Source organism: Panthera leo, chromosome D1 (assembly GCF_018350215.1).
Source record: "Panthera leo isolate Ple1 chromosome D1, P.leo_Ple1_pat1.1, whole genome shotgun sequence".
Lineage (NCBI taxonomy): Eukaryota > Metazoa > Chordata > Mammalia > Carnivora > Felidae > Panthera > Panthera leo.
This window is the reverse complement of record NC_056688.1, coordinates 73,811,758-73,825,154: the sequence shown is the minus strand read 5'-3', so window position 1 is coordinate 73,825,154 and position 13,397 is coordinate 73,811,758. Positions and strand designations below refer to the sequence as shown.

General features: G+C 56.9%; 1 protein-coding gene across 1 annotated transcript in view; it reads right to left on the bottom strand.

Annotated features, from left to right (window-relative positions):
- Nucleotides 1–281: 281 nt before the first annotated feature.
- KCNC1 (potassium voltage-gated channel subfamily C member 1) overlaps nucleotides 282–13,397 on the bottom strand; it is a 42,927-nt gene continuing 29,811 nt past the window's right edge. Inside the window, exons 2-4 of the mRNA XM_042906810.1 lie at nucleotides 10,355–11,288; nucleotides 2,746–2,934; nucleotides 282–705 (exon numbers count right to left, since the gene is read on the bottom strand). Coding sequence (XP_042762744.1) covers nucleotides 641–705; nucleotides 2,746–2,934; nucleotides 10,355–11,288 — 1,188 coding nt within the window. The 3' untranslated portion in view covers nucleotides 282–640. The remainder of the gene's footprint in view (nucleotides 706–2,745; nucleotides 2,935–10,354; nucleotides 11,289–13,397) is intronic.

Below are 13,397 nucleotides of genomic sequence, written 5' to 3'. Positions count from 1 at the left end.
TTTCCACAATTCTACTTGGAGCAAAGTTCTCAGTTTCCACGTGAGAAATGAACTATGAAGGTGAGGTCAATATGACCGATGACTGACCGACTGCCCTTTTTGGAACCTTGACTCTCGATCTCGTGTACAAAAAGGGAAGCCATCCATTCCCCGTCCCCACCCCTCCTCCCACCCCCAGAAACATACAGGTTTCTACCGAACGCCGTTACAGTCTGGCTCCAACAACGTGTGTAATAAAAGTAAAGAGCTTTGAAAGAAAATAGAGGACTTTTTCCTTTTTCTCGTCGTTGTTGTTGTTTAGGGTGATCATTACAGTTGCAGGGGGGTTGGTGGGTTTGGTTTGCTGGGTTTTCTGTTTAACTTCATGCAAGTCATGCTAAGGAACCCCTCCACCGCCCTCCCCAAATAAAATAAAATTTAAAAAAAAAAAAAAAAAGGAAAAGAAGGAAAAGAAATCCTCTACGGTCAGTTACCATTTGGCCGTAGAAAAAGCTACGTCCGTCCTAGTACAAGACCTGGGCCACTCGGACTCGTCCGGCAAACCTGCATGGCGTGAATTTACTCTGTCCGAGGGTGAGGAGGGGCTGCTGGTCCACCCAGATGCTTAATAGCCACCAGTGTCCTCGGCCAAGCCGCCTGGTCAAGTCACTCTCACAGCCTCTGTCGGCATATACTTAGCAATGACAGGGCTTTCTTTGCAAAGATCTGTATGTAAAGAATACAATTAACACTTGAGCTTCTCTTCTTGGCTTTCCCATCCCGCTTGGTACTTAGTTTTTAAGGAAGGAAGAGGAAAGACAGAACAGCCGCATGCAGAGGCAGGCAGATTCTTCTCCAGCGGGCTTGGTTTTCCCATGCAGTGAGCCGGCCCAGCACGCCTCTTTCTCCCTCTTGGGGACCGGGTTGAGTCCCTAACTCTCCTACTCTGCATGTGGCTTGTGCACTGGAATTATCCTGAGAAAATCAAGTCCTCGGCGCTGTCATGGCTCCATGAGAGCAGGGCCGGGTGGATGTGGGTGGGGGCACTTCACCCTTGGTGCCTCCCAAACACTCTGGCCCCCCACGCCTCTGTGGGATTGGGGAGCAGGTACCACCCGTGGACAGTGGTTGCCGCCGAGCTCCCTTGGCCACTACAGGGAGATGGGGCTTCTTCCGTCCCACACTCCCTGGGCTTCTGGAAGCACGGTAAAGAGACTCTCCTGTCTGTTCTTTTAGGCCACACAGATTGATCCAATAGTGACGATGAAGGAGACAGGCAGCCCATGAGACCTTACTGGGCAGAGCACAGCCACAAAGTCTACCTGCTTTCCCCCTCACTCCCCTGGGCTGCCCTGCTCCTGGTATTCTAGAGCCTCTACCCAGGAAAAAGCCAGGTGCAAAAGGGAGCATCAGGCCTATCCATGGAAGGTGCCAAGGATGGGCCCACCCCAGGCCCGCAGCCCTCCACCATGCAGCACCATGCGGGCAGCAGTTTGCCGCACTGGGGTCCGAGGGACCTCCAGGCAGGGCAAGGAAGCAGGGACCAGACTGGATCAGGTGGGCACACTAAGCACCAGTGACCAGAAGGACTTCCCCATCTCAGTATAAGCTGCCTCTCCTCTTCTGGGTTGGGTTTGCCCTTTATTTGGAATTCTGTGTTCTCTCCTTGTGTATTGTTGGACCACTTCAAGTACTGGAGCAGTTGTGAATGGCCACCGTCTACACCAACTATTGCTCTAAAAAACCAACTATCCCTCGGACCCAGCCTGCTCACTCTGGTCAGCATGCATCCCGTGTGAGCATGTGAGGCACTCCCAGACATGCACGAGTTGCCCAGCCAGTCCGATATGTCAAGGATGGCTTCCTCTACCTTCCAGGCCAATGCCTGAAGCCTGGGGCTAGGGTGCTCTGGGCCCCTGCCTCAAGCTTCTCTCCAGCCCATGCTCAAGCTCTAGTGGAAATCTTTTCCCCAGGAGGTCAGACTAAGATAAGTGTCTGCTAACAAGGAGACCTTGAACAGAGGCCACTATGGGGCTCAGCCTTCACCAACCACAAGGGGGCGCTGATCACACCCGGGGCGGTGACCAGGGAACGAAGGTGCTGCACGGGGTGGTGCTTCACCTTCTTGGCAAGTTCTCTAACTGCCACTAGCAATATTCTGACTAGCACACATCTTACCTCTGCAATGACATTGGTCTCACCCCCAAGCCCTGAAGCCACCTCTCTTCATGCTTCTCCTCCCACTGGCCTACAGATTCTCTTTAAATGGTGCTCTTCCAGAACATGCATCCTTGGGTGGTTACGTCCACAGGGTCCTGGCCAGGCCAGGCCCACCCCACTGCCCTCCTCAACCAAGGGACAGGGGAGATCACTTTGCTTTCTGGGTCTCACCTGCCATCTGCCAGAGCAGCCTGGAGGAGTCGAGACTCCTCCCACATCCCCGGGTAACACCCTGCCTTAGGGTCACAGCCCCGTAGTCAGCCAGCCCATTCCGGCACCCCTTCCTTTCCCCTCGGCTCAGTCCCAACCCACAGCTGCCAGGACCTCAGTTTCTCTGCCAGCCTGACATCCTACTTGGGAGAAAAGGACTCAGACCTCCAAGGGCCAACCCTTGTGGGGGGGGGGGGGGGGCTCCTTCTGCACCTTGCCCCCCCTCAGCGTGCCTGCCTGCCCCTCAGCACCCCTCGCCCGCCGCCCCACCCGCCCATCTGCAGGAGCGCGAGGCGGCCCAGCTGATGCAGAGTGCCCCCCGCCTCCTCTACATACCCTTTCTCATTCCTCCACCAGGTGGGCACGCGTACTCCCCGGTTGATAAGAGGAAGCAGGGTCCGTATCTCTCGCGGGTGCCCGAGCGAGTAAAGGGCAGGCCCTCATCAGGAGTGAGGGCCTGGTCTATGTGGGGGCAGTCTTCGTTCGCCAGCGCGGCCTTCGCCACCTCCCCATTCAGTTTGGAATCTTCAAACATATAAGCAGAAGCTATTGAGACACTGAAAACTGTTTAGTGGGGGAGGGGGACAGGCCAGAGGTGGGGCATTGGCAAAGGGCAGCCTGTCCCTGAGGACAGAAAAGTGAGTGGACCATGGAGGGAGGCAGGAGGCTGGGGGTCCCCGGCTCATTCAGGCAGCCTATGGGCTGCCCACAGTGCAGGGAAGGAGGGGGTCCTGGGTTTGCTCAAAGTTTGCAAAAAGATGAGTTAGTGATGGGTCCAGCAAGTGCGGTGCTGGGGGCCTGGCCCAGGGCCCAAGGCAGGGCCGATGAGACAGGATGGTGTGGATGCGTCATGGGTAGGGGGCCAGACACAGAGCTCAGGGAGAAGACAGACAAACACGCAGAAAAACTCCAGTCCAGAGAGGTGGCCTTTGCAGACCTCTCTCTCCCGCTGACCAGAGCCTGGCTGCCTCCCGTCCACATCTAGCTGGCTTCTCAAGGCTTCCCTAGCCCCATCTAGACCCATCAGTCAACTCCACCCCACCCCCATCGGGATCCCACCGCATCACACCCTTCACACTGTCCTCCACACACACCCTATCTCATCACTCATCCTGCCCCGACGCATTTGGATTCAACCTGGTCACTCTGCGTGCCCCACCCCCTGTACACACCAAGCCTGGCCACACAGTCTCCTCTGTCCCCAGACTCACTTTGGTCACTCTGTATCCCCCACCCTCCATGCAGACTAGGCCTGGTCACAAAGTCTCCTCTGTCCCCAGACTCACTTTGGTCACTCTGTATGCCCCACCCTCCATGCAGACTAGGCCTGGTCACACAGTCTTCTCTGTCCCCAGACTCACTTTGGTCACTCTGTATGCCTCACCCCCCGCCATGCAGACTAGGCCTGGTCACAAAGTCTCCTCTGTCCCCAGACTCACTTTGGTCACTCTGTATGCCTCACCCCCCGCCATGCAGACTAGGCCTGGTCACAAAGTCTCCTCTGTCCCCAGACTCACTTTGGTCACTCTGTATGCCTCACCCCCCCATGCAGACTAGGCCTGGTCACACAGTCTTCTCTGTCCCCAGACTCACTTTGGTCACTCTGCATGCCCTGTCCCCTATCCAGACTACTCATGGTCACCCAAGTCTCCTCCAAATTCAACCTGGTACTCTATATAGCCCACCCCACACGTTCCAGGCCTGGCCACACAGTCTCTCTTTCCCCACACAGGTCCAATTCAACTAGTCCGCTCCATCCCCCACACAGACTTAAGCTAGTCACTCAGTCTGCTCTGAGCCCCACACAGACCACGCCGGTATCCACCATCCCGTTCCGCCCCCAGCGGGCCTGGTCAGCTTGCACGGGCACAACAGGGATGTATGCATGAGGCAGTGACAGCGGGCCATGATTTGGGAGGGGTTCCCATTCCTCTGCCTCCTCACGGCAGCATCCCAGCAAAGCAGAGCAAATGGACGTGTAAAGACAACAGCGGCGGATGGACTCGGGTGGGTAAAGGGGAGTCTTGGCCTCTGTGAGAGCCTGAGAAGGAACCTGGGCAGAGGTTTGAGGAAACATTCGGGGGGCAAAGCACGGCCAGAACAGGAGCTCTCCCTCTCCCAAGTCCAGAAGCAGAGCCGTGGAAGTCTCTGGAGCTGGCAGAGGTAGCTTGTCTGACCTCGGGTCCCGCCCATCACTCTTGGGGACTGAGCCTGCCCCTTGCTCTCTGACCTCAAAGCAGAATCTTCCAGGCCAGGGTAGGGCAAGTCAGTCCCCACGGTGGGCTTCCTCAAAGACTTCATCTGGGGTGAGAGAACCTCAAGGGAAGACGACACCAACATGGGTGTGAACACGAGGGGAGACTTCTCTGAAAGACTAAAGAGGGGACCCTCCTCCGTGACCCTGTTCACATCATGTAACTACACGCACAAGTGATCCTCCTCCGTGTGCACACACTCAGCGTGCCCGCGGGTGGGATCACGGCCCGTGTGCACATCATGTCACTACAAAGAGGCAGTCAGTCAAAAGAGAAATGGACCAATCAGGTTTATTCGTAAAGCAAATCCAAAAAAAATCCCATCATAATTTTGGAACTTAAAAAAAAGGTCTGTCGTACAAGATGGCAAAGCATTTCACGTACAGTGCGTTTCTCGACAAATCCCAGGGGCTTCGCTCCCCGATTTATTCTGAACCAGAAAGGCCAGTTACCAAGGTAACTCTGACACCACGTGACTGGGGCCTCTCTGGGGTCTGGGAGCTGCCTAGCACTTGGGGCGTGTCTGTGGGCACACACGTGTGCACACGGACAAGCCCCGGCCTGCCCCCCATTCTGGCCGGCCCCTGTCTTCCCTCCCAAGGGAGGGGCTGAGGGAGGAAGGCAGCGGGAGAAAGAGGGGAAATCTCAGGGAGGAGAGAGTGGATGAGGATGTGGAGTTGGGGCCCACAGTACCCTGCACAAATTGTCCTCAAGGGGAAAACGGCAAATCCTACCCGGCAGCATCGCCATCTGGGAGGGGAGCCAGGACTTGCTGTCTCTCTGTTGGCCATCATCTGTCTGTCACTGGAGATATCTGCAGAGGGTAGTTCTTGCCCAGGGGCGGGTCAAAGGTGGGCGGTAGAGCCTGAGACCCCTCCTTTCGCTCGGAGTGCTGAGCCCCCACCCACCGGCTCTGCCCCTCAGTGCTGCGCCCCTGCAGAATCAAGCTCCCTTGGCCTTTAAGGGGCCCAAAGTCGGGCTGGTCTTCCCTGCAGGGGCAGGGGGCAGGGGCAGCCATCAGGCATCCTGGGTGGGTGTGAGCTGGGCACCTTTCTCTCCCTGGAGGGACTCCAGGATATCCCTGGGGCCTGTTTCTTCTCTCAACCATGATGACCTTGAAGGGGAAGGTGTGTTTAGGTCTTGCTCTGTGAAGGAGCCAGCTTCCTACTCTGTGGTTTGGGGTGCTCTCAGAAAACTGGGAGCATTCTCCCGCCCCAACTCCAGAGGGGTGTCTGGAAGAGAGGCCACAAGGAGGGGCCAACTCTCGAAACCTGGAGAACCCCTGAAAAAGACCCAGAGGTGCCAGCTCACCCTCCTGCCCCCATCCTGTCCTTTGAATGAGATGGCCACCAGGAGCCCCGGTTCCCACCTGCTCCCCAGAAGGCTCAGAGCCCTGCCCACCCTGGCCCCAGGCCCCTCGGCCCCCACTAGACCCGCCGGCCTGCGATGATGAAATGACAGCATGGGCAGCGTCTCACGGAGATGGTTTCCAGGCTTTGAAATGGGCTGAGATAGATGAGCATCCGCAAGAGGGTCATTTTTTTTTAAACTTTGGAGCAAGGAGAACCCGGTGTCCGGGCCCTCAGCCAGCGGGGCCGGCTTTTCTGCCCTGCTCTCCGGGCCCCGCCAATGTACTTACTGTTCACACCAGCAGCGGGCGCCAGGGGGCGCACGCCGGGCTGGGGCAGGGTGGGGGTTGCTGGGCATTTCCTTGGGTTTAGCCCCGAGGGGTCTGCCCAGCTGGGGCTCAGGGAAAAAGTCCCAGGCTAACTGGGGACAGTCTGTGAGAGACACGAGCAGAGTATAATCACGAGAACTGGCACAAGTCATGCAACAAAACGAGGAGAGAGAGAAACATGATTAGTGGAGAGAGAGAGAAAGAGAGAAAATGTGAACAACACAGAAAAGAACACCCATGCCTGGCCCTCAGAGTAGGTTCATTTCTCTACTGCTTCCACCTTGGCCCAGGGGCCACGAGGACCCCCCTCCGGGCCGCAGCTGCCCCCCCTCGCCCTCTAACACGAGCGCAAACTCGGTGAGCCCATTTGGAAAGGCCCTGCCCACACCCTGCCTGGTCACCTCTGCCCGACCCTGTGACCCTCCCCGCGCCCCCACCCCTCCTCGCCCCGGGCTGCCACCACTCCCGGCACCCACTGCAGCCCAGCAGGGGAAAAAGTGGAGGGCCAGGCCTGGGGGCACTCCGGACTCAGCTGCTCAGAGGAGAATCCCCCTCCACAGATGCCCCAGAGGCTGCAGTGGTGGCTCCTGAGGAGCCCAGATAGGAGCTTGCTCCAGGACTTCATGCTGCCCTACATGCCCATGGGCAAAAAGTGAGTCTGGCCACCAACCCTCCCCCCTGTCAGCCCCCTGCTCACCTATGGTGGGACCCCGCAGCCCCGGACGCAGCACCACAGAGGACCAACCCGTATCACAGGAGCGGAGATGGACAAGACACGCACGTGAATGAACATGGCAGGACAGGGGGAGCATTCCGAGCTCTCCGGAGCAGGACCCCGGCTGCAGACGGGGGGAGGGAGACCCTTTCTGGGAGACAAGCAGCTGCTCCTGGGCCATCAGCCCCACGCAGTCCCTGACTATGTGGGGTGCCCTGCTAGCATCCCCCCATGAGGCACTATGATCCCCACAGGATGAACCCCTCCCGCCCCCCGCCCAAACACTGAGGCCATGCTAGCCATGGTACAGAGGAGGAGACCAGATCATCCCTCACAGACACACAGACCTGAAGCCTCAGGACAGACCAAGAGGTGGAGGTGAGGGAGGGTGCTGTTGATACGACTGGGAGGCCTTGCTTGAGTCCTGGGGGGTCTGGCCCTGTGGGGTCAGGGGTAGGGGAAGCGCCAGAGCCGGGCATTTAGCCTTCAGCCAGATTCTAAAAGTGGAATTGGAGAACCCAGGTTTCGTGGAGGCCATTTGAGTGCCCTTGGGGGCGGAGTGAGGCTGGAAAGGCCTTGGGGGCTGCATCTTACCTCTCTCAATTCTTGTAGGGTCAGATCTCCACCCATGTTGGCCTCCCTCACCTCTGGCCACCCCACTCACTCACAGACACACCCACACCCATCTAGGTGTGTCGGTGCGAGCAGAGAAGGAGGCAAACAGGAAGGGACTCAGTGATACAGAGATGGGGAGGCCACCCCTTGAGGACCACAGACCTTGGTGATAGATCATCAGGGTCTCACGCATCAGCTTTTGGAGGGAGGAGGAGTGTTCTGGGGCGGGGGGGGTTGTGGTGAGGCTCACAGGGGTCTGGGAACCACGATGGATAGGTCTGGACAGCAGGACAGCACCTCCAAGGGAAGTGAGTACTTGGGAAGGGAGGGAGGGCGGAGTGTGGGGCTGGGGAGAGAAAGGCAGGAGGGTGCTGGCATCTGGGCTCCAGAGGGCAAGCTTGAAAGGCCCCAGATCCCTCCTCAGCCAGAGATTGCCTGAGCCAGCGCTCTCTGGGTCCCTGAGATCTGGGGCCATAACAAGGAGGCTCCCCGGAGCAGAGCTGCCATGACTATGGAGCCCAGGGGATTCACCAGGAGTGAAAGGGTTCACAGGTCTGCTGCAGCACGGGAAGAGGGCTGTGTCTCTGGGATTAGCTGGTGCGCATGTCAGAACACAAACGTCTGTACTCGGTGTGTGTGTGCGTGCGTGTGTGTGTGTGTGTGTGTGTGTGCGTGGGCTCTCAGCACATGGAGAAAACTGGCATTTTCTAGGAGTACAGAGGAGTCTGTGCCTGACTGGAGTGACTGGGGGTCCCTGGTAGGCTGGCCTGGGCACCCAAGCCCGGGGCACTGATCCTGACAGATCCAGTGTTGGAGAGGATGTGACAGAAGGGCCAAGTAGCGCCATGGTGGTGTCACCCAGGTTGAGCTCTTCCTATGGGCCCCAGAGTGAAGGTGGAGGCTAGGCCAGGCCAGACCCTCCCCAGAACCCCAGGAATCTTCCTTGCCATGACAGTGGCTCCTGAGGTCAAACGTCCACCTAATCCAGAGCAGAAAGGTGGGGTGGGAGATTTCCACTGGCCTGTGCCTCACCTGGTGAGCAGGACCCATGCCTTGCCCCACTCAGGGCCCCTGTTCCAGCCTCTGAGACCCTTGCCCAACCCATGGCTCAGCCCAGGACACTAACCACATTCCTTTTGGGTGCCTACAGGAATCCAGGAAGCGGGAAAGGGAGGGGTATGGGGCCAGATGAAGGGGGAGGAAAGCCCCCATGGGCAGAGAAGTGGGCCTTGAGGGTATTGCACTAGGCAGCATAGGTGTGGGATGAAGCCAGGTTGGGAGCAGGATGGGGTGGTGGGTGCATCAGCAGGGAAGAAAGAATCAATCATCCACTGGGCGAGGCCACTCAAACCGGGGGAAACTTGCTCATCCAGGGCTGAGCTAGCCTGCCAGACCTGGGCACAGGGACCTCCTCCATAGACTAAATGCTACTTATCACTCACTCAGCCTCCCTCACCCCGGCACTTCTTAGCTCAGTGTTGTCATTCTTCTCTGGGTCATTCATCTCCTTGAAATCCCTGTGTCCACAGAATAAGTCGATGGTATTCCATGGGTAGAGGTAGACTATGGGCTTTATATCTTCGGACCAGAGCCCCGTGATCAACTTTATGTGCTATGTGCAGGTTCTCATAAAACTGAGATAGTCCCATAACGAACCACTAGCCATGGAATATGAGAATATATCCCACGGTGACTAGTATTGTTTCATGGCCCCCCTCCCCCCTGGACCCCCACTGGATTCACGGGAATGTGGTTGTACACTGGTCTGGATGTCATGTATTGCTGCTGCAGTCCCCACTGCCGGAAACGGGGAGAACCCTCGGTGGGAGGTTGTTGCTGGTCTGTAGTGCTTTCGTCTAAGCTGCCCGGGGTGGTGGCCCCCTCTAGTCCTTTGCTCACCAGTCGCTTCCATCAGAAGGCCACCGGAAACTCCCACTCGACCATCAACCCAAACAGACAACGTGAAAGCTAGAGTCGCTCCAACAGGTTCCTAAAGATAAATGCTAAACTCTAGAGTGGTGGAAGAAGATGAGTTGGTTCGGCATGCTATGGGGTAAGTAAGCTTGTTACGGAGGGCTCCAGACGTCTCCTGGGACGCACCTGGAGCTAGGCAGCCGGAATCAGAGCAGTTCTACTCAGCTATGGAGACAGGCTCTGTTGGGGGTGAGATTCCTGGCTACTGCCTTTGCAGGGACCCTCCTGCCAGATCCCATGCACCAACTGTGCCTTCTGCACAGCCTGAAGGGAGCTGAGTAAAGACCAAATCAGAAGCTGTCTGGCATTTCCGAAACTCACCCACCCCTGCCCTGCCCCGACACTGGGACAGTGGCCCGAGTCAGAGACTCACGCTTGACTCCTGCCCACCGAGCAGCAGCCCCCTGGGCTCCTGCTAAGAGAGTCCTCAGCAACCTCGCGGGCCATGTCGTCTCTTCAGAACCTCACGAGACCAGCGCGCCAACCTCCTTACCCAGGGCCACCAGTGAGGTTCCTCCAGCAGGCTCTCGCCTTGTGAATTTGGCTGCCCAGCATCTCCCTGGGCCCCCAGGCTCCACACCTCGACACTGAGTGCGGGGTCCGGGGTTGCCCACGGAACTAAGGAAGCAGTCTGACTGAATCTGGAATCATCGCTACGGGGGGCAGAGGTGAAAGGTCAGATCGACATGCCTCTAAGAGGTTTCCTACCTGCTCTGTTAATTTCTAAAATTTCTTCCTGGGCCAGCGGGCATGTGTCACTCTGAGTACTGTGGTGTGGAGAGTTTACGACAGATTTACAATAATTGGGAGATCCCAGCTGCGGTGGCCGTGGAATATGCTTCTTTTTTTTCTTTGGTAGTTTCTGCTTAGCCATGGCTAAGGAGTAATACATCCCAAAATTGTTCACGATGACGGGCACGGGCATGGCGATGGTCAGCACGCCCGCCAGCGCACACAACGCTCCCACCAACATGCCGGACCACGTCTGCGGGTACATGTCTCCATAGCCCAGCGTCGTCATGGTGACCACGGCCCACCAGAAGCCAATGGGGATGTTCTTAAAGTGGGTGTGCTCACTGGCGCTGGGGTCATTGGGCTGTGCCCCTATCCTCTCGGCATAGTAGATCATGGTGGCGAAGATCAGGACGCCCAGGGCCAGGAAGATGATAAGCAGCAAGAACTCATTGGTGCTGGCGCGGAGAGTGTGGCCCAGAACCCGCAGGCCCACAAAATGGCGGGTCAGCTTGAAGATGCGCAGGATACGCACAAAGCGGACGACACGCAGGAAGCCCAGGACATCCTTGGCAGCCTTAGAGGACAGGCCACTCAGGCCCACCTCCAGGTAGAAGGGGAGGATGGCCACAAAGTCAATGATGTTGAGCGAGTTCTTGATGAACTCCACCTTGTTAGGGCAGAAGACCACACGCATGAGGAACTCGAAGGTAAACCAGACAACACAGACGCCCTCAATGTAGGTGAGGAAGGCCTCCGTCTCTGCCTCCCGGTAGTAGCGCACTTGCGTGCCATTCCGAACAGTCTCGATCTCTGTCTTGTTCACGATGGGATTGAAGCGCTCGTGGGTCTCCAGGCAGAAGGTGGTGATGGAGACCAGGATGAAGAAGAGGGAGGCAAAGGCCACATACTGCGGAGGAGAAACACAGCGTCAGAGGGAGGCCCTCTCACCCCGAGCAAAGAAACCTGAGGTACCTTTTCATTGGGTCTAGTCAGAGGCCAGGCCAAGGGAAGACGCCTGCACAATGCCCCCCTCCAACGTGGGCCAAACTGATGGGCCACTTTTCCCTCCTCAGAGCACCAGGTAAGGAGGCTCGGGGGCAGGTAAGAAGTTGTGGAAGAGGTTGCTTTATTTTCACAAATGCTTTTCCTTTCCTCCTGGATGCACAGCTAGACTATATTTACCAGGCTTCCTTGGGGGTTAGGTGGGGTGACGTGACTGAGCTCAGGCCAGTGGACAGCACATAAAAGGGGCATGCACTGATGACAGGCCTGGCTCACAGAACCTATTCTACTCAATCTTCCAGGCTCTCTTTCTTCCCCCAACTGCCAGTTAAATGCTGAGGGCCTAGGGGCCAGTAGGGCCACCACAAGAATGTAGCCTCGGTCCCTGAAAAGAAAGATATCCACTAAATACCTGAGTGGGAAATAAACTACTAATGTATTAAGCTGCTGTGACTTGGGAGTGATTTAGTAAAGCACTTAGCCCACCCTGAATAATAAAAGTGACGTAGCCTGCGGAGGCCGAAGGTGGCAAGGGAATGACGGGGAGTAGCTATGATGGAATCTGGTCCTTCAAAGGCCACATGGCCCATCTTTCCTCATTCCTACTGCAGTCCATTTGCTCTCTCAGGAATCTGTACCTCGTTGATGCGGTCTCTTTCAGGTTCTTTCCCATCTAGAACTGCAAAAGATATATATCAGCCCCAGGGCCTCAGATGACTTTTATACTCCCTCTCTGTCCCCGCTAGGAACTCCCACCACCAACTTGGAGGTGAGATCCCCCTTCCTGGAAGTATTGAAAGAGAGGCTAAACGGTCATTTGTCGGCGATACTGTGTGGCAGGTTCAGGCATCAGAAGGAGAATCGGACTGGGGTCCTTAAAGGCACCATAAACCACAGTGTCTGCTCCTCTCCAGTTGCCTGTCACCACTAGGGTAGGGGAGTGGGTGGGAGGGAGGAAGGAGCTGCTGGGGGACTGGGGCTTTCCAAACATATGTGGGTGCCTCCTCCCCTCAGACCCCACCAGTGAGAAGGAAATGGCTGGGGTGACCCAGCCTGTCCAGAACCACCTGCTCCGGCCCTGAGCCCCTGGAGAAAGGTTCAGGAGCTCCTTTGGTTTGGTTTGCCGGCCCCATCTCATGACCCTGGGCTTCTCTAGCTGCCAGCAGACACGGGTACCTGAGGGAAGAGAATGGAGCAGCTGTCTGAGTTCTAAACCCTCCTGCTCAGACTGAATTCCTCTTCTTCCAGGCTTCAGTCAGGCCTCCCAGAGCTCTAGAGGAACACTGGCCAGTGGGTTCTCCTCCAGGAGCCCGGCTGGTCATCCCTGCCTGCCTGTGCCCACAGCTCCCCTCCTCTCTTCTCCGGGTGCCGCCTTCTCCCAGCCTGTGCAAGACAATGTCCGGAGCAAGGCCATCTTCCTGGAAATGGCTCCAGGCTATACAGTCTGGAAGGGGTGGCCCGTGTGTTCTCCAGAGCTGTCCTCACAGATAACTTCAAGGAGTGCCAAGACCCCACTCTGTATCCACAACAAGAGGCAGCCGTGCTACTTCTAGCGACCCTGTAGTCTGCATGGACGCACCTCCCCCCCTGTGGCGGTAGGCAGGGGGCAGCACTGGAAGTCCAAGAACAGTCCTGTCTGGGTTGACCATGGCCATGGAACCTGGCACCTAGCATGGCATGCTTCTCGAAACCAAGAACTATATGGACCTTTCAAGTCACATTCTGGGTTGGAGAAAGGGGAGAGGAGAGGGAAAAGGACAACGTCAGCATTTTAGAATGCTAAAAAGTAAGAGCAGCCTTTAGAGATTATCTGGTCCAAGGCACTACATGGTATAGATGGGAAGCCTGAGGCCCCCAAGTAGGAAGAGGTCTCCCCGAGCCATGCATTGTAGTAGGCTCATGGTCCTGTTGGTTTTAGAGCACTGGACCATTTTCAAACATTTTATCCCAGACTACTATCAAGTGCGTCCTTCCTCCCATCCACTGATCGATCCCTCCTTTCTGTCACTCATCT